Source organism: Schistocerca gregaria, chromosome 2 (genome assembly GCF_023897955.1).
Source record: "Schistocerca gregaria isolate iqSchGreg1 chromosome 2, iqSchGreg1.2, whole genome shotgun sequence".
Classification (NCBI taxonomy): Eukaryota; Metazoa; Arthropoda; class Insecta; order Orthoptera; family Acrididae; genus Schistocerca; species Schistocerca gregaria.
The window spans coordinates 596,572,991-596,593,764 of NC_064921.1; the positions used below are offsets into that span (position 1 = coordinate 596,572,991).

The window sequence follows — 20,774 nt, forward strand, 5'->3', positions numbered from 1 at the left end:
TCAAATGATTTGGGAGAAAATGCTAGGTGTACACAAACACACACACACACACACACACACACACACACACACACACACACACACACACACACACACACACACAAAGCTGCTTTACACACTGGGTGTTTGGGACATAATTACAAATTATAAAACACCTCTAGAGTTTTGATATTGTAACTGAAATAGTGTGTACATGGAAATAGTGTGTACATAAAGGTTATTACATAAGGTTTGGATTTCTGCAGTCACTGTGCAGGCATACATCAGCTGGTGGCCATGAAAGGAGCTGCACATAGCAATTAAAAATGTTCCTTGTTCGCATGACTGTTCAACAGAGGGCATAAATTGCTGCATATTATTAAGTGTGCAATTCTGTTGTCGTTGTGCAGAGATGGTGGTGTACTGTGAATGGCGTCAATGCCACAATTTATCCAGATATAACAAAGAATTGTCACAGAAACTTAATGACAGTAGGCTCAGTAAAAGGTGCAATAAAAACTGGTCATCCATCCATGTCTCATTCTGATGATAAAGTGGCAAATGTGAAGGAAGTATGTGTGTCCACAGCTCTTCAAAATTAACACATCAGGCAGCAAGTGAAAGTGGACTCAAAAAGTGTGTGGTATGTCAGATCTTGCATACAGAATTCAATTATCAAACATGAAAACCTCATCGAGTCAATACTGAGTTGTCATGAAGGTTGGTTGGTTGGGTGTGGGATTGAAGGGACCAGACTGCTAAGGTCATTGGTCCCTTGTTCCACGATAAAATCACATGAAATAAAAACTGTCAGTCGTTAAAAACGGAGAACTGAGACAAGGGACGACACAATACTAGAAAGACAGACAAAAACCAGACAAACGGAACTAAAATCACACCGAGTGTGAAGGTGGTTAGCCGACCATGAAAATAAGGAAAAGCCAACCACCAAATGACATTAAAACCCACAGTTTAAAACCACAGGCCAAAGGCCCAAGTCAATACAGGAAATAAAAGGACAAACACTCAAATCATACGATAAAAACCCCCTGCCCGAATAAAACTCAACACGAGGTCCGCCATAGCAACGTCATCACATAAAAGGGCAGGGAGGGTATCAGGCAGCGCAAACGTCTGCCTGAGTCCTGTTAAAAGCGGGCAGTCCACCAAAATGTGGACCACCGTCAGAGCTGCCCCGCAGCGACATAGCGGTGGGTCCTCCCGGCGCAACAAATGGCCGTGCGTCAGCCACGTGTGGCCAACGCGCAGCCGGCAGAGGACGACAAGAGTCCTTCCGAGAGGCCCGCATGGAGGAGCGCCACACACCGGTCGTCTCCTTCACCACCCGAAGTTTGTTGGGCGTGGGCAGGGTGCGCCACTCGTCACCCCAGGCACCAAGCACTTTCTGGCGCAAAAGCGACAGGAGATCACACTCCATAAGGCCGAGTTCCAGAGCCAGTGAACTCACTGCCTGTTTAGCCAGCGTGTCAACCCGCTCATTGCCCGGGATGCCGACATGACCTGGGGTCCAAACAAAGACCACGGAGCGGCCGCAACGGGCAAGAGCATGGAGCGACTCGTGGATGGCCATCACCAGACGGGAACGAGGAAAGCACTGGTCAAGAGCTCGTAAACCACTCAGGGAGTCACTACAGATGACAAAGGACTCACCTGAGCGGGAGCGGATATACTCTAGGGCGCGATAGATGCCAACCAACTCGGCAGTGTATACACTGTTCCCGGGTGCCAGCGACCGTTGCTCACAATGATCCTCTAGAGTAAGAGCGTAACCAGTGCGACCAGAGACCATCGAACCGTCGGTATAGGCCACGGCAGATCTGGAAAACTCAGCAAGGAGAGAAACAAAGCGGCGGCGGAGGGCCGGAGGAGGGACCGAGTCTTTCGGACCCTGTGCCAAATCCAGCCGAATGCATGGTCGGCGCACACACCAAGGGGGCAGACGGAGATTGGCCCGGAAAACAGGCGGGAGGAAAAAACTCAATCCCACACAGTAGAGCCCGGATGCGAACCGCGATCGTACACCCTGACCGGGGCCGCCTGTCTGGAAGATGGACGATCGAGTGTAGGAACAGGAGACGGTAGTTGGGATGCCCTGGCAAGCTACAAACGTGTGCAGCATAAATGGCCAGAAGTCGGTCGCGCCGGATCCGCAATGGAGGAACACCAGCCTCCACAAGTAAGCTGTCAACAGGGCTTGTCCGAAATGCTCCTGTGGCGAGTCGGATCCCGCAGTGATGGATGGAATCCAGCAATTGCAACGCTGATGGCGATGCCGAACCATAAGCCACACACCCATAATCAAGGCGGGACTGGATCAGCGCTTGATACAGCCGGAGAAGGGTGGACCGATCGGCACCCCATCCGGTGTGGCTAAGGCAACGGAGAGCGTTTAAATGCCGCCAGCATGTTTGTTTAAGCTGCCTAATATGAGGCAGCCAAGTCAACCGGGCATCAAATACCAGTCCCAGGAACCGATGCGTCTCTACCACAGCAAGAGGTTCACCGTCAAGGTAAAGGCGTGGCTCAGGGTGAACCGTGCGACGCCGGCAGAAATGCATAACGCAGGTCTTAGCGGCCGAAAACTGGAAGCCGTGCGCTACAGCCCACGACTGTGCCTTGCGGATAGCGCCCTGCAGCTGGCGCTCAGCAACTGCAATGCCAGCGGAGCTGTAGTAGAGGCAGAAGTCGTCTGCATACAACGAAGCTGCGACGGACGATCCCATTGATCGCAATTAAAAACAGGGAGACACTGAGGACAGACCCCTGTGGGACCCCGTTCTCCTGGACCCGGGAGGAACTATGGGACGCAGCAACTTGCACGCGGAAGGAACGAGACGACAGAAAATTCTGAATAAAAATCGGGAGCGGGCCCCTAAGACCCCACCCATGAAGTGTGGCCAGGATGTGATATCGCCAAGTCGTATCGTACGCCTTCCGCATGTCGAAGAAGACGGCAACCAGATGTTGGCGGCGTGCAAAGGCTGTACAGACGGCAGACTCTAGGGAGACCAGATTATCGACGGCAGAGCGGCCTTTACGTAACCCACCCTGAGACGGAGCCAGAAGGCCTCGAGACTCGAGGAGCCAACTCAACCTCCGGCTCACCATACGTTCTAGCAACTTGCAAAGAACGTTGGTGAGGCTTATGGGGTGGTAGCTGTCCACCTCCAGCGGGTTCTTGCCAGGTTTCAACACGGGGAGGACGATGCTTTCTCGCCATTGAGACGGGAACACACCCTCAACCCAGATGCGGTTGAAAACAACTAGGAGGCGTCGCTGGCAATTCACAGAGAGGTGTTTCAGCATCTGGCTGTGGATGCGGTCTGGCCCAGGAGCCGTATCAGGGCAAGCAGATAGTGCACTCTGGAATTCCCAGTCGCTGAAAGGAGCATTGTACGACTCCGCGTGGCGCGTGTGAAAGGAAAGCCTCCAACTTTCCAACCGCTCTTTCCGGGAGCGGAAGGCCAGTGGGTAATTCGTAGATGCGGAACACTGAGCAAAATGCACTGCTAACCGGTCCGCAATCGTGTCGGAGTCAGGACACACCACTCCATTCAGCGAAAGCCCAGGGACAGAGACAGGCGGCCGATAGCCATGGAGTCGCCTAATCTTAGCCCAAACCTGCGATGCAGAGGTACGGACGCCAATGGTGGAAACATACCGTTCCCAGCACTCCTGCTTCCGTTGGCGAATAAGGCGTCGGGCACGGGCACGGAGCTGTTTAAAAACGATGAGGTTCTCCAAGGACGGGTGCCGCTTATGGCGTTGAAGAGCCCGCCGGCGATCTCTAATCGCCTCTGCGATCTCGGGCGACCACCACGGCACAGTCCTCCGCCGAGGTGACCCGGATGTACAGGGAATCGCAGATGCCGCCGCAGAAACGATGCTGGTGGTGACCGACTGAACCACCGCATCAATCGGATCAGTGGAAGGAGGTGCGATCACTGCGACAGATGTAAATAAGTCCCAATCAGCCTTATTCAGAGCCCATCTGGAGGGGCGTTCAGAAGAGTGATGCTGTGGTAGTGACAGAAAGATGGGGAAATGGTCACTACCACATAAGTCGTCATGGACACTCCAGTGGATGGATGGTGAAAGTCCGGGGTTGCAGATAGAAAGGTCGATGGCCGAAAATGTGCCATGGACGACGCTGAAATGTGTGGGCTCTCCCGTGTTTAAGAGGCAGAGGTCAAGCTGCGAGAGAAGAGTCTCGACATCTCTACCCCGGCCAGTAATCGCTGCGCTACCCCACAGAGGGTTATGGGCGTTAAAGTCGCCCAGTAACACAAAAGGAGGAGGCAGTTGTGCTATCAATGCAGCCAACACATGACGCGAGACATCACCATCTGGCGGAAGATACAAACTGCAGACAGTAATAGGCTGAGGCGTCCACATCCTTACAGCGACAGCCTCTAAAGGTGTGTGAAGAGGTACACATTCGCTGTAGACAGAGTTAAGGATGTAGACGCAGACTCCACCAGATACCCTCTCATAAGCTGCCTGGTTCTTGTAATAACCCCGAGACCCACGTAGGGCAGGGGTCCACATTGCCGGAAACCAAGTTTCCTGTAGGGCAATGCAGAGAAAAGGGTGACTGCTGATGAGTTGGCGAAGCTCAGCAAGGTGGTGGCAAAAAGCGCTGCAGTTCCACTGGAGTATCGCTTTGTCCATGTCCGAAAAAGGCGTGAAGGGGCCGAGGAGGCAGATCACGCCACTGGGTCACCTGCTGCCACCGATGGAGGACCAGTACAATCTGCTTCGATGGTGTCTGAGGGTCCGGCGAGATCCAGGTCCTCAGCGGACGCCCGGATCTCCACCTTATCCTCGGATGCAGAGCCTGTAGGGAGCAGTGGGGTGGATGCCACCGCGTGGTCCTTGACCTTAGAGGTCTTCTTCTTCATCTTGTCTCTCTGGTCCTTGGGTTTCATTGGCTGGGAGGGCTCCAGCGAGTCAGTCTCCGGGACGGAGGAGGAGCGGGAAGCCCTGCAACCAGCCGCTGGTCTGCTTTTCTTCCATTGGCTGACGTCACCCTTCCCAGAGGCGGAAACCTGGGAAGGAAGGGACCCAAGGGACCCTTTCCGTGCTATTCAAGCCGGGGAAGTTTGAGGCTTCCCCAGCTTAGAAGTGGGGACTGATGTCCCCGATGGTTGGGGGGTTGCTGCTCCTGAGGCAGGTAGTGCAGGAGCAGCAGGGAGTGATGTGCCCCCCACCATCAAGGGGGCAGGTGTAGCATTCCGGCTCTGAGAGGTGGCAGTCTGAGGGAGAGCTAATGGGGCCATAACAGTAGTAGCCGCGGCGTAAGAGGCAGTCATTCGAACAGGATGGAGGCATTCGAACTTCTGCCTGGCCTCAGTGTATGTCAGGCGGTCCAGGGTCTTATACTCCATGATTTTGCGCTCTTTCTGGAAGATCCTGCAGTCCGGCGAGCAAGGCGAGTGGTGCTCTCCGCAGTTTACACAGATGGGAGGCGGAGCACATGGAGTATTGGGATGGGATGGGCGTCCACAATCTCGACATGTGAGGCTGGAAGTACAGCGGGAAGACATATGCCCGAACTTCCAGCACTTAAAGCACCGCATCGGGGGAGGGATATATGGCTTGACGTCACAACGATAGACCATCACCTTGACCTTCTCAGGTAAAGTATCACCCTCGAAGGCCAAGATGAAGGCACCGGTGGCAACCTGCTTATCTCTTGGACCACGATGTACGCGCCGGACGAAGTGAACACCTCGCCGCTCTAAATTGGCGCGAAGCTCGTCATCGGACTGCAATAGAAGGTCCCGATGGAATATTATGCCCTGGACCATATCAAGACTCTTATGGGGCGTGATTGTAACCGGAACATCCCCCAGCTTGTTACAATCGATTAACCAGCGGGACTGGGCGGAGGACGCCGATTTGATGAAAACCGAGCCCGAGCTCATTTTGGACAAGCCCTCCACCTCCCCGAACTTGTCCTCTAAGTGCTCGACGAAGAACTGAGGCTTCATGGATGTAAAGGATTCACCATCAGCTCTCGTACACACCAGGTAGCGGGGCGAGTATGGTTCGCTGGCATCCTTAGTCTTTCGTTCCTCCCATGGTGTAGCCAGTGAGGGGAACGATTTGGGGTCATATGTAGTTGTGTTGTCTTGAGCCCTGGAACGCTTAGAGACTGCTGGCGGCTGGCCGCCAGCAAGAGATGATGTACCACGCTTCATTGCGGGTCATCCGCCCTGATGCCACCTACTCCGACCAAGGGCCCTCCCCACGGGCGCCACCCAGCCTCAGCAACGACCACCTGCCAGGATGGCCATTGCCGGGAGTCCCAATGCCCCAAGGAGATAGGCATCTACTCCTTGGCATACGTGGGGAGTTAACGGCGCTGGCATCAGCAGAGCGATCCCTGTGTAGTCAGGGGGCTACAACCAACAGGGTACATGGCGGCCCCACCACAACGGACTGGCTACCGTGCTGGATTTCAGGTGATGTAGTCCAATATCGTCATTGGCGCATAAAGCGACACAGCATAGCAGACTGCAATAAACGGCACCCAAGAACAAATCCACGCCCAAGAGATGGTAGGTGAGTGGGACTGCTAAGCGATGACGACAAACCTGGCTAGAGATGGTAATGCATGATGGACACATCGCTCCTTGTAAGGCGCCCTTCCCCAATCGGCTCGCTCTTCGGAAAATTTAGAAGGATGGAGGTCAAACCCGTTAGGGGACCAACTCACAAGGCCAAAACGTTTGAGACTCCTTTTAGTCGCCTCTTACGACAGGCAGGAATACCGTGGGCCTATTCTTACCCCCGAACCCACAGGGGGGAGTTGTCATGAAGACTGGCCTCAATTGTTTAACTAAATCATCTGGAGTGACAAGACCATATCCCACATGGGATGTTTCATCAATTGACACAGTTGTAATTATTGAGCGGAACAGGTTCCTGGTATTACGGTGGAGAAGATGCCATCACACACAAAAGTGACCGTGCGGTGTGGAATGACTGCCACAAATGTTATCTTGCCATTTATCATGTGTGACACAATGAAGGCAAAGTGCTAAACACAGCTGCTTGAAAATTAAATGTGGCCCACAGTACCTGCATTGAATAACATCGAAGACATTATTTTTATGCAAGATGGCACACCACGTCACTTTGAAAATAATGTGCATGTGTGATTGGATGAGAAGATAATGACTGGGAAGATACACACCTCATGAGTGGCCATCAACAAGTCCAGGCCAAACACTATGTGACTTAAAAGATACTAAGGAAGTCACACAAAATCTAAATCTGGATTGTTGGACAAGGATTTCAACTGTCACTCTCCTGAATGTGAATCCAGTGTGCTAACCAACACAACATCTCTGAGGAGGGGGTAAGGGGGGGGGGGGGGGAGTGTACACTAGTGTCAGATGGGCTTGTTTCAATTGAGAGGTTGGGAAGGAGAGATTACAATCATTTTATCATTTAGCTGCTAATCATAAGGTTGAGTTCAAGAATTATGAGAAGAGGGCTTACAAAAATATGATGGAAATGTACTGGGAGAGCTGCGAGCTCTCTCTGTGTGTGTGTTTTTTTTTTTTTTTTGTGGGGGGCCACACACTCACATTCTCCCAACACTTCTTTATGAGTATTGCTGGTGAAAGTGTGTCCCTATTTATTACTTATTCATCCAAAAGGTTATGTATTTAAGTTAATAGGGAGAACGCATAGGCTGAAGGTATTAGTTGAATGGTAGGGGCTGGTTTAGATTGTTAGTTTTCCTTATTTCTGTAATTTTTATGTTGCTGTTGCTATCATGGTCTTCAGTCCAGAAACTGGTTTGTTGCAGCTTTCCATGCTACCCTACGCTGTGCAAGTTTCTTCATCTCTAAGTACCTACTACAACCTACATCCTTCTGAATCTGCTTAGTGGATTCATCTCTTGGACTCCCTCTACAATTTTTACCCTCCACGCTGCCCTCCAATACTAAATAGGTGATCCCTTGATGCCTCAGAACATGTTCTACCAATTGATCCCTTCTTCTAGTGAAGTTGTGCCATAAATTCCTCTTCTCCCCAGTTCAGTACCTCCTCATTAGTTACGTGACCTATCCACCTAATCTTCAGCAATCTTCTGTAGCACCACATTTTGAAAGCTTCTATTCTATTCTTGTCCAAACTATTTATCATCCATGTTTCACTTCCATACATGGCTACACTCCATACAAATACTTTCAGGAAAGACTTCCTTGCACTTACATCTGTACTCGATGTTAACAAATTTCTCTTCTTCAGAAATTCTTTCCTCACCATTGCCAGGCTACATTTTATATCCTCTCTATTTCAACCATCATCAGTTATTTTGCTCCTCACATAGCAAAACACATCTACTTCTTTAAGTGTCATTTCCTAATCTAATTCCCTCAGCATCACCTGATTTAATTAGACTACATTACATTATCCTCATTTTGCTTTTGTTGATGTTCATTTCATATCCTCATCTCAAGAGACTGTCTACTCTGTTCAACTGTTCTTCCAGGTTCTTTGCCATTTCTAACAGAATTACAATTTCATCGGCAAACATCAAAGTTTTAATTTCTTCTCCATGGATTTTAATTAATTTTTCTTTTGTTTCCTTAACTGCTTGAATAACACCGGGGATAGGCTACAACATTGTCTCACTCCCTTCTCAACCATGCTGCCCTTTCATGCATCTCGACTCTTATAATTGCCATCTGTTCTCTGTACAAATTGTAAATAGCCTTACGCTCACTGTATTTTACCTCGGCCAGCTTCAGAATTTGAAGGAGAGTATTCCAGTCAAGCTTTCTCTAACTCTACAAATGCTAGAAAGGTAGGTTTGCGTTTCCTTAATCTATCTTCTAAGATAAGACGTAGGGTCAAGTATTGCCTCACTTGTTCCAACATTTCTACGGAATCCAGACTGATCTTCCCCGAGGTCGGTTTCTACCAGTTTTTCCATACATCTGTAAAGAATTCGTTTTAGTATTTTGCAGCTGTGGCTTATTTAACTGATTGTTCGGTAATTTTCACATCTGTCAACGCCTGCTTTCTTTGGGATTGGAATTATTATATTCTTCTTGAAGGCTGAGGGTATTTGCTCACCTGATGGTAGAGTTTTGTCAGGGCTGGCTGTCCCGAGGCTATCAGTAGTTGTAATGGAATGTTGTCTACTCCCGGTGCCTTGTTTCGATTCAGGTCTTTCAGTGCTCTGTCAAATTCGTCACGCCGTGTCATATCCCCTATTTCATCTTCGTCCTCTTCCATTTCCATAATATTGCTTTCCAGTACATGCCCTTGTATAGACCCTCTATATACTCCTTCCACCTTTCTGCTTCCCCTTCTTTGCTTAGAACTGGTTTTTCATCTGACCTCTCAATCTTCATACAAGTAGTTCTCTTAATTTTCCTGTAGGCAGTATCTATCTTACCCGTAGTGATGTATGCCTCTAGATCCTTACATTTGTCCTCTAGCCATCCCTCCTAAGCCAGTTTGCTCTTCCTGTCGATCTCATTTTTGAGACATTTTTGAGACATTTGCATTTGCATTCCTTTTTGCCTGCTTCATTTACTGTATTTTTATATTTTCTCCTTTCATCAATTAAATTCAATATCTCTTCTGTTACCCTAGGACTTCTACCAGCCCTTGTCTTTTTACCTACTTGATCCTCTGCTGCCTTCACTATTTCATCTCTCAAAACTTTATATTAAGTTTTCTATTTTAATTTTATTATGTATTTTTTCCTTTTAAGATTTTGTTTTCCATTTGGTTTGTTGACGTGAAATGGATTCATTGGCTTTTGGAATGGAGGATAACAGTGGTTGTGATGGTGGGTTTAAGGATTTTTTAAAAATTGTGTTGACAGGTGTAGTAGAGCCTAATTTCATTTCTGTCACAGTGTCAAACTGTTGGGTAGTTTCTTTTTTTTCTTTTTATGTAATTTTTTAATTTATTTTTAAGTTTTAGTATTTTATTCTGTTTTGTTTGTGGTTATATCTTTTCTTCTTTCCTTTTTGTCTCGACTTCTTTTGTTAAAAGCTGCATATTATCTGTGCTAAGATAATGTTTATCAATATATAATTTTGGTACTTTTTACTGTAAAAGTGTTTATGTACGGTATCAGTGCAGTCAAGGCCTGCTTGGCAGTCACCAGGAGTACCTTCCTTTAGCTTTATTAACAGCCTGATGTTGAGAAAAACAGTTTGTTTGTGCAAATTCTTCCAATTATGCCATCTTATACTAGATATTATCACATTAAAATTTAATTCTCTTCTATGTTCTGTATGAAAGGTGTTACATGATGATCCAACAAAACCCTTTAATATCCATGGGTACATTCCCGTACTTCAGGTTGTGTACATGTGGATAGATTTGCAGTGAGGTAGTTAGAGTAGGAAATTTTATGTACTGGTACATTTATTAGTAGTCAAGAGAGATGAACAATGAATAGGCATTTCCAAACACACAACAAGCACAAATGTGTGATGGCTACACAGATAATCAGATTACATCTCTTTATTAGAGGTGTGACAAAAATGGATCTTATTTTGTTAGTAGTTGACATGAACTTCAGTTTTCTGTGACACTGAATAATCACAAGGAATTGCACTAAGTTACAATACAGAAAAATGGAAAAGAATCCACTACTCTGGGCCCCAGTCAATAAGACTGGGTAACTCACCTGATCATCAGATTTAGGGGGATCCAAAATGTCATGAAGAGAAGAATCGGCGCATCTCAAAAACTCTCAAGACTAAGAGTATATGGGAATGCTCAACAGGAACACATTACAGAAACTAGGTAAATTTTAAACAACTGATAAATACCAAGCATAAATACAATATCAAAATACTAGCAATTCAGGAAACATAATAATGAGAACAACTGTTAATCAGAAAACTATATAATGTACAAGAGCAAACCAGCTATAATAATTCCAGAAAAATATCTCAAACTCTTTGAAACTGAGTCTGTACTATACAGATCAATACTGGACTCTGTAACACATTTCACCTTAAAATAAGAAAAAAATATCAACACTCACAAGTGGGAGGAGATGATAAGATATTGGGGGCGGAAAGAGTTGGGTAGAGGGTGTGGAAACAGTAGGTTTCCATAGATTGAGGCTGGGATAAGTTTAGGGGGGGGGGGGGGTGGAGAATGTGTTGTAAGAATAACTCCTATCTGTGCAGTTCAGAAAAGCTGGTTGCAGAGGAGACGGGCCAGATGACCTGGACTGTGCACATCCATTGAAAGGAAGTATGTTGTGCTCAGCTGCAAGTTGTGCCACTGGGTGGCCCAATTTGCTCTTGTCCACTTTTTTCTTTTTTTTTTTGGGGGGGGGGGGGGGGGCACTCATGCTGATGGAGTTGTTTGGTATCCACACCAATATAAAAGGTTATGCAATCGAGCTGGTGTATGACATGGCTGCCTCTGATGGGGTTAACCAAGCATGTGGCAGGACTGGAATAGGAAGTGCCAGATGGGTAGATTGGGTAGGTCCTGCATCTGGGTCTTCCACAGGGACATTATCCCTGTTGCAAGGGGTTGGAACTGGGAGTGGTGTAGGGATGACCGAGGTTGTTGTGGAGGTTGGGTGGGTGACAGAACATCATTTTAGGAGGGTAGGAAGAATCTTGAGTAGGACGTCCCTTTTATCTAAGTAAGATGATAGACAAAGCCCTCACAAAGGATATGGTTAAACTGATCCTGCTTGAGGCAGCAGTGGGTGATAAAGGGAGTGGTCCCATGTAGCTGATTCTTGGGGTTCATGCAAGGATATGGCACAGGAAATCTGTTTGTGAACTGTGTCTGTGGGATAGTACCAATCAGTCAAGACCTTTGCGAGACCCTCAGCATACTGGACAAGAGAGTTCTCGTCACTTCAGATACACCATCCCCTGGTGGCCAGGCTATGTGGGACCAATTTTTTGGTGTGGAGGAATGACAGTCGTCTACGAGGTGCCACATCACCCACACAAGGTCCACAATATCCTGGTCCATCCCTATGCCACTTATAATCCCAACCTCCTGCAACAAAGAGCATATCCTTATGGATGATTCAGGTGCAGACCTGCCCAATCCACCAAGAACTTCCTATTCTAGTCCTGTCACACACGTATCACATCCATAAGAGACAGGGGTACCCGTGACAGCAGCCTTATACTATACCAGCTCTGCTGCAATCACTGCTCATCCTTTTACACTGTTATGCCTGCCAACAAGCTGTCCAACATCATAACTAGCCACTGACAAATTGTTACCAAGAGCCAAGTGGAGCACCCTGTGGCACAACATGCTGCTGAACATATCACGCTATCTTCCAATAGCTGCTTCACAACCCAGGCCATCTGGATCCTCTCCTCCACAACCAGCTTTTCTGAAATGTGCTGATGGGAGTTGTAAATCACACCTTCCACCCCTAAAACTATCATGGCCTCAACCTATGGTAACCTACGGTGCCCACACCCTCCACCCACCACTTCATGTCCCGTATCTCCTGCCATCTCTACAATCCATGTCCCTCACCGTCATTGTGTGCCACTCTCTGCCAATGCACCCACTTGCTTTTTTCGCATTCTTTGCTCCTCTTCTTTTCGGTTCTCATCCCTCACAGCTTCCCAACACTAAGTCTGGCTGTCATCTAGTCCCTGCACCCTACACCAGACAGCACTCTTCTCTGCCTCCACCCATACCCCATTTTGCTTTGCCACTCCAGATTGCTGCTTTTGTTCAACATGAGAGTTGCATTCTTGCCACAGTACCCAGAAATAGAAGTCATGTGCAAGTTAGGCATGCCTCCTTGTGTGAATGCGTGTGTGTTTTCTTTTCTGAAGAAGGTTCTGGCTGAGAGCTCAATGTGTAACAGTCTTCATTGTGCTTGTCTCCAATTTTACAAGCAGAAAGTTTTAAATACCCGAGAGAGATTACATAGAAAACAGGACTGAACTTATCAACCAATGAAGAAAGCATACAGACTTACATGGAACCACAGCAACAAAAGAAACATCTCCATCAATGCCAAATTAATACACTAGTCGTACCAGAGACCTTGTACACCTCAGAATGTTACTAATCACTGGAAGAACAAAATCAAGTACATAGGAAAACAGAGAGGAAAATAGGCCTAGTGAAAAAGTTCTAGGGTCCAGTTCCAGGATGGCTACTCAAACTTGAGAAAAAAAACCACGCCTGTGAATATCAGGAATAAGGAGCAAGATGGTGTCAAGAAGATCCTGATAATAAACGATGAGCAGGTGGGGAGGAAGAGGGGGGGGGGGTGGGGGGGAGAGAGCATCTCACAACAAAAATGACTTTTCTTTCCTCTTGCATAACCCTCCTGGCCTTAACCTTCGTTATTCACTGTCATTATCCATCTAGCCCCTTCCCAGTTCTATTCCAGCACTACACAGCCCGCTATTCCACCAACGCACCCTCAATCTTTTTACATCTCTCCTATTCTGCTTCCACACACTCCTCCCCCCACCTTCCCACCCCCTTCCCCTGTGACCTCCCAACTGCAACTAGCTGTTCTACCCTCTCTCCGCCTCATCTCTGTATGCTCCCTCAAGTGGCACTTTATGGTCCCCAACCTCGACCCTGCTATCTCTCCCCCTCCCCAGCCACCTCCTTACTCCCCAACACCAAGTTGCCTCTCCCATCATGCACTGCTGCTCACAGTCTGGCTTCAGCTGCCTGAGACTGGTGGGGCCATGTGTGTGTGTGTGTGTGTGTGTGTGTGTGTGTGTGTGTGTGTGTGTGTGTGTTTTTCTTTTTTTTCGGAAGAGGGCCTTGTTGGCTGAAAGCTCACTTTCTGACAGTCTTTTTGTTGTGCTTATCTGTGACTCAGCATCTGCACCATATGGTAAGTAGCAACTACCCCTTTCACAACACTGATACGTTCCATCCCAAATTTTCCATTGTTTGACTTCCAAATATCAAGTATTTTAAAATTTGAGATTTATAAAGTGCAATAATATTAAATTCCATTGATAAGTTAAAAACACAGAATTTTCTGAGATATTATGAAATTCCATAACTTTTTTAGATGAAATGTAATTCCCCAAGAATTTCATGTTTCCAGGAGAATCGCCATCCTTAGTTCCAAAAAAGAGGAGCTTGATAAGGAGAACAACAAAAGAACTAAACGAACAAATGATTACACGCAACATCAGGAAAACAAGGTCAGAGTTCAATGACTACACAGGATGAAGACAGATTAACCAAACAGATTTTTAACATAGGGACAATTTGACCCTAATATGGTGAAAACCAAATGGGTACAGGAAAACATGGAAGACGTCAAGAAACTAAATGATAGGAAAAAATCCAGAGAAAATGGGGAAATGGAAAGGAGTGGGCAGGAAAGAGGAAAAAGAAATACAATGAGTGTTTGTGAGGTTTTTGAAAAGGAAGAAGAAAAACAGGCCGTGAAAGTGGTTTCTGTTTCAGTGTTCTTCTTGAGGGAGGATTACTTATGACAACAACATAAATACATGAAGGAACACATTTTAATGTAGATGATTTGAAGACAGATATGTGCCTAGCTCAACATCACTATCAGTAGCTGGGAAACATTGATAAATGAGGATTGATAGTGGCAGTCTATGTTAGAATACACATCCCTACATTTTAGCTTCTCTCTGTTTTGATCCTAAAATCATAAAAATTTCTAATTTAGACTAATAAATATAGCTACATAGTAGACTGGAATCTTTAAGCACTTCAAAATAATGTTTTGTTTGTAGCGCTTGGACTGCATGCCCAGACTCCCATTATTCTGAACAGATTTTATATACTCTGATTCTGAGCCTGCATCAGTTGGTACAAACGAAAGTGTTACGTGCTACTCATCAAATATATTACCTCACACATTCATAGAAATCATTTGTTTTGCCCTGGTTACACATTCATGCCAGACCTTTCTCTTCACTACACCTCCACAACTACCCACAGCCCCCTTATGGTGAGATGTAACAAGTACATTCCATTCACAACCCACTTTAAAATACTTCTTCAGAAAATGTTATCTTTCTTCAGAAAACATAATACGGACAGTTAACATCTATTTCTGAGATTTCCAGTACATCCAACTGAGAAAAAGCAAATAGTTTCTACGCCTGGAAATATTTTCATTGTGTCATTGATCAGGACATTAAAATATGTTCAGACAGATACTTGTCATGTGACAGATAGTCACTTACAATAACATATGATGGTAGCGCAGTTTGTCTTTCCCCAAATATCTTCTTCCATTTTTAAAATATACAGCCATATAAAAACAATGCACTTTAAATAGAAGTAACTGTTTCTAAACTTCTCTCACTAAATTTGAAACACAGTTGTGTGTTACAAATTGCTTTATGTGCTTACCAACTTCCATGCATTGCTCCACATTGATATTTTTCATTTATCATTATCTTCATTATTTATTCTGCAGAACACATCATTTACACATTTATTACACTGTCCTATGACACACTGTTCATCTTAAGTATTGCAACAGATTTTTTTACTAGGACTCAAGGTCATCCTGCAGACATCTATTTAAGGATCTAGGAATCCCCACAGTTACCTCACAGTATATACATTCACTTATGAAATTTGTTGTTAATAATCCAACCCAGTTCAAAAGTAATAGCAGTGTGCATAGCTATAACACCAGGAGAAAGGATGATCTTCACTATGCAGGGTTAAATCTGACTTTGGCACAGAAAGGGGTAAATTATGCTGCCACATAAGTCTTTGGTCACCTACCAAAGAGCATCAAAAGCCTGACAGGTAGTCAACCAACGTTTAAAAATAAATTAAAAGAATTTCTAGATGACAACTCCTTCTACTCATTGGCTGAATTTTTAGATATAAATTAAGGAGGGAGAAGGGAAAAAAAAACCAGCTTAAACATTAGTGTCATGCAATATTTTGTGTAATGTAATATCTTGTACAGACATATTTTATTAATCTGACACGTTCCACATCATTACGAAGTGTCGTATTCATGATCTATGGAACAAGTATTAATCTAATCTAATCTTTGCCAAATTCATAATACAGCAGTTAGCAGAACTTCCTAAGAAATTGAAACTGGCATGATGTCAGTAGATGTAAACATTATACTGCATATGTGATAAGGGAAGGATATGAGGTGGACAAACTTCACCAAAAATTCTGAAATTTGTATGTTTATGTCAGCATTTTCTGAAATTCACTTTATGCCTTGCCATAATCAAGTGAGACTCCTGTAACACCATTCTGTTCCATGTCTTTGGCCCTTTAATTCCCAGGTGCTTTCCAACTTGTATCAGCTCTCAAATACAATTCTTTAACCTACAGTTTTAATTCTTCACTTCTCATTTCACAAGTTCTTGAATTTTTTGTTGTAAAAGAATATCTCTTCATGTATCCAAGTACAAGCCCTAGTGCATTTAATCCCATAAAATGAAAATCAAGAGAGATGAAATGCTAGAATATGACTTGTTCACTTGTCTCTGTAGGGAGAACAAATATGAGAGATGGCTTGGTTGACATGGAATGTTTATCCTCAATGTCATTTACTTTTCAAGCATAAGGCCCAGTCACAGGTCAACTGACCCTACTGATATTGGGCATCTGCTTTGTCCTGTACATGATGATGGTATGGTTTGTGACATCATACATGCAAAGACAGTAAGAGAACAGAGTACTAGCTATATTTCTTTTGCTTCTCTGTATTAATTTTTGGAATGAAGGTGGGTGTGACAGATTGATCTATGGCTTATTCCAAGGTAAAGGTTGGGATGAAAAGTGACAGTTTGCTTATAACTTGGAAAAGTGATATTGAACACTCAATAGCACCATACATGGTGTCACGTAGAACCACACACAAATTTCCACATATGATCCACAAGAAAAATTTCCCACCACCAGTTATATTTTTTAACAAAGTTTTAAAATTTCCACTTAACAACAGGCAAATTATCCACTGACTGTATGCTAAGTGCATGGCCCAAATAAAGACCAAAATGCCCTGTCTCACAATTTGTAGAATGACACTTCTCATGAAAGAAATAAAAATTTGTGTACATCTAGTTCAGAAAAAAAAACATCAGTGCTAGTCTCTGGCATGAAGTGAGTGGTGCCAAGACTTCTATCTAGATGTCTCAGTCAAATCAGTTTGCTTCCAAATAAGCTCAGTGCATGTTCACGATATTCAGGCTACAATGTGCTCTCAACTATAGCCACCCACTTATGTTAACTTTTTAATGTATTCCATCAAGTTAAACAAGTCATTACAGTGTCTGCAGAATCAAAATAATAATACGCCACAGATGCTTACCTTGCAAAGGTGAAATTGTCAGCAATATCTCCTCTCGTTCCATTAGTGTGATACTGGTAAAACCTTAGGTATGTCCAGCTTACTAGCAAACCAGACATAAACATAGTCGGATATGTGCCTTCCAGTAGTCCAATTAACCACAACACTAGTGACATGAACAAAACACTGAGAGGAACGTTCCTGTTCGTTAGTTTTCCTAGTGGTGTCTTAAGAATAATGTGATCGGGCATTATTTGCTTTACGGCTACTGACACACCAGCAATATAACCAGCCAAACCATGTATATGGACGGTAAACAACAGGTCTGGATTAAATGTACACATATAAAGTATTAAATAAAACAGAGCACTTAACAAGGCAACACCAATATTTGTAATTGCAAAAAATGTCATCATCTCAAACGCACCCCATAACGGTTCAATTAGTTTTCCACACAACCCTACTGTGATAATATCAACACACACTTCCCAGAAATGAAGTTCAAGGAAACAATACGTAAATGCTGTCCATATCCAGAACACAGGTGGCAGGAGGTAGCCTGGTGTCACACTTAGTACACGAACAGCTTCTTCCGAAAAAGAGAAAAAGTAACAACACAAAACCACCACACATATAAACTTAACAGACAGACTCGTATTTCCCAAAAGAGCGACAAATTGCTGACGTATAAACGGAATATTTTTCGTGAAGCCTCTGACAGAAGCCATTTTTAACCAACATGGCATGACATTAAAATCTCTGATGCAAATATTCAGCAAAGATGGGGCATCCTATGTTTATGTTTATCTATAGCTGCTACGAAGTTCAGAGATATTGCTTCTTTTTCTCTTTTTAATGTAAATTTGATCCTGCAACTGAGAATATAAATAATATCGATATAAAATCGTCATTCCATGGTCAAGTCACTGCTTTTTCAATCCCTATTGTATTGCGTACTTAAAGTCGAGTCAAACTGAACGTTACGGAACGAAACGGGAGGTGAAAATATTCTACAAATCATAACCTCCACCGCACAAGCCGGATCAATCAATATAACAACACCATGCAGCTGTCAAATAAGGGGGCCGGACTCGCAGAATGGATGTCTCAGGTATCACTGCACATTAAAAAATTACGCTGTTTTACTCTCTAATACATGCAAAAGTGCATTTAACACATGCACAAAACAAATAAGCACTCATAAAACGTTTAACAGGTCTCGGATATTGTGAAACACGAAACCCTCGGAGCATTGTGCAGAACGCAGAAATCAAGTATAGTGTGTTCATACACAAATAGCTACAATGTTATGATTAACAAATGTGTACAAGAATCAGTAGTACTGTATTTGGGCAGAATAGAATTTTAATATATGATCACGAAAACTAAACACTGTACAGCTGTTAAGTATATTGCAAAATGTGTGATATACACTAACGCAACACATCAAAAACTTTCTTTCCATGGTAATAAATGTAAAAGATTATGTAAATTTTCATCATGTATTAATACTAAAATTCGCAAAGTGGTTAGTATGTTATAATACAACTGTTTAATTCAGTGTAATTTCATTATCACCTTTCTCAGTGTAAACAGTAAGATGCAGTGAAGTGTCTGATTTGAAAAACTACACCCTCCTAAAGAGCTATTTTGGAAGATGATTCTAGGTGTTTGTATATCCAGTAGCAGTTATTCAAAGTGAAATCTAAAACCTTAATGGAAATGTGCACAATATGAACACAATTTCCATTTACATAACTGTTTTAAATATTTTGTTGTAGGATAAGGTCTTGTGTCTTGTTTTTTGAAATTTGTAGGTCAGATATCTATACTTTACTTTATGCTGTTTTACTGCCTCAGCTTCTTCATCAGAAACATCAAAAGGTAAAAATTAGATTAAGATACATGAAAACAAGTAATACTTATTTTTAACTGAACTGATTTGAATCTTTACACTAGTTAGACGTTTTGGAATTCCTACAACTGATAACCCATGGAAACATAATGAATCATTTATTACAGTTGGTACAAGTTGTAACTTGTACATCCACCTCTATACATCGCAAACTATCGTGATGAGCAGGGCAAAGAGTAGGCCCCATAGTTCCAGTTATTATGTTTCTTCCTATTCATTTACGCATAGAGTGAGGGAATAATGATTGTTTGAATGCCTCTCTGTGTACAGTAATTATTCTAATCTTATCCTCATGACCCCTGTGTGAGTGATATGTAGTGGGCTGTATTCCTAGAGTAATCATTTAAAGCCAGTTCTTGATACTTCATTAATAGGCTTTCTCAGGAATGTTTACATTTATCATCAAGAGTCTTCCTATTCAGTTCCTTCAATATTTCTGTTAACTCTCCCACAGATTAAACAAACCTGTGACCATTTGCGCTCCCCTTCACTGTATGCATTCAATATCCCTGTTAGTCCTATCTGGTATGGTTCCCACACACTTCAGCAATATTCTAGAACCGGTTGCACAAGTGATTTGTGAGAATCTCCTTTGTAGACTAATGGCACTTCTCCAGTATTGTGCCAATAAACCAAAGTGTACCAGCTGCTTTATCCACGGCTCAGAATGTATTCTAAGATTCTACAACAAATCGATGTCAAGGATATTCAACGGTAGTTTCGTGTATCACTTCTACTACCCTTATTGCAGATGAGTGTGACCTTTGCCTTTTTCCAAGTACTGGACTCAATTTTTTGTTCCAGAGATCTATGACAGACGACAGTTAGAATAGGGGCTAACTCAGCCACAAATTCAGTATGATGATGATGAGGTCCCATACTCCGAGGAGTGTAGAGGACGATGTGGGAGACCCACACCACCGTACGTGGCAAGGTCCTAGCGGAGGTGGTTTGCCATTGCCTTCCTCCAACCGTAATGAGGATGAATGATGATGATGAAGACGACACAATAACATCCAGTCATCTTGAGGCAGGTGAAATCCCTGACCCCGGCGGATATCGAACCCAGGACCCCGTGCGCGGCAAGCAAGAACGATACTGCAAGACCATGAGCTGCGGACAGAATCTGACAAAGATTCCATTGGGACCTGTAGCTTTGTTCGATTTCAGTGATATCACCAACAGTAATACTTATTTCATACATCTTTTCAGTGGTATAAGGATTATTTATGCTTAGTTTTCCTTTATAAAGGAACTTTTGAAAATGGGATTAAGCATTTCAGCTTTGGCTTTGACCAGAATTTCTATGGGTTCTATGTAAGAGCACTTGACAATATTCTGCTACAGTAGTCACTGAAGATTTCTCATATTGCTCTCTTGACAGGCAAGTGCATTTCATTCAGTGTCTCAAGCTTTGTTTTGCACCTATTATGTGGCAATCTCTATATCCTTAGAAGTTTCTTTATAGTGACTCTGTATACCATGGAGGTTCCCTCCCATTATGAACTGTTCTATTGGGTACATATCTATCCAGTGCATGATCAACTATTCTTTTAAACTTAGGACAGAGTT

At 44.0% G+C, this 20,774-nt stretch overlaps 1 protein-coding gene across 1 annotated transcript in view; it reads right to left on the reverse strand.

The window, feature by feature from the left end:
* LOC126334516 (transmembrane protein 115) overlaps positions 1-18,481 on the reverse strand; it is a 61,332-nt gene extending 42,851 nt beyond the window's left edge. Inside the window, exon 1 of the mRNA XM_049996867.1 lies at positions 17,309-18,481. Within this exon, the coding sequence (XP_049852824.1) occupies positions 17,309-18,033 (725 nt within the window). The 5' untranslated portion in view covers positions 18,034-18,481. The remainder of the gene's footprint in view (positions 1-17,308) is intronic.
* Positions 18,482-20,774: the final 2,293 nt, after the last annotated feature.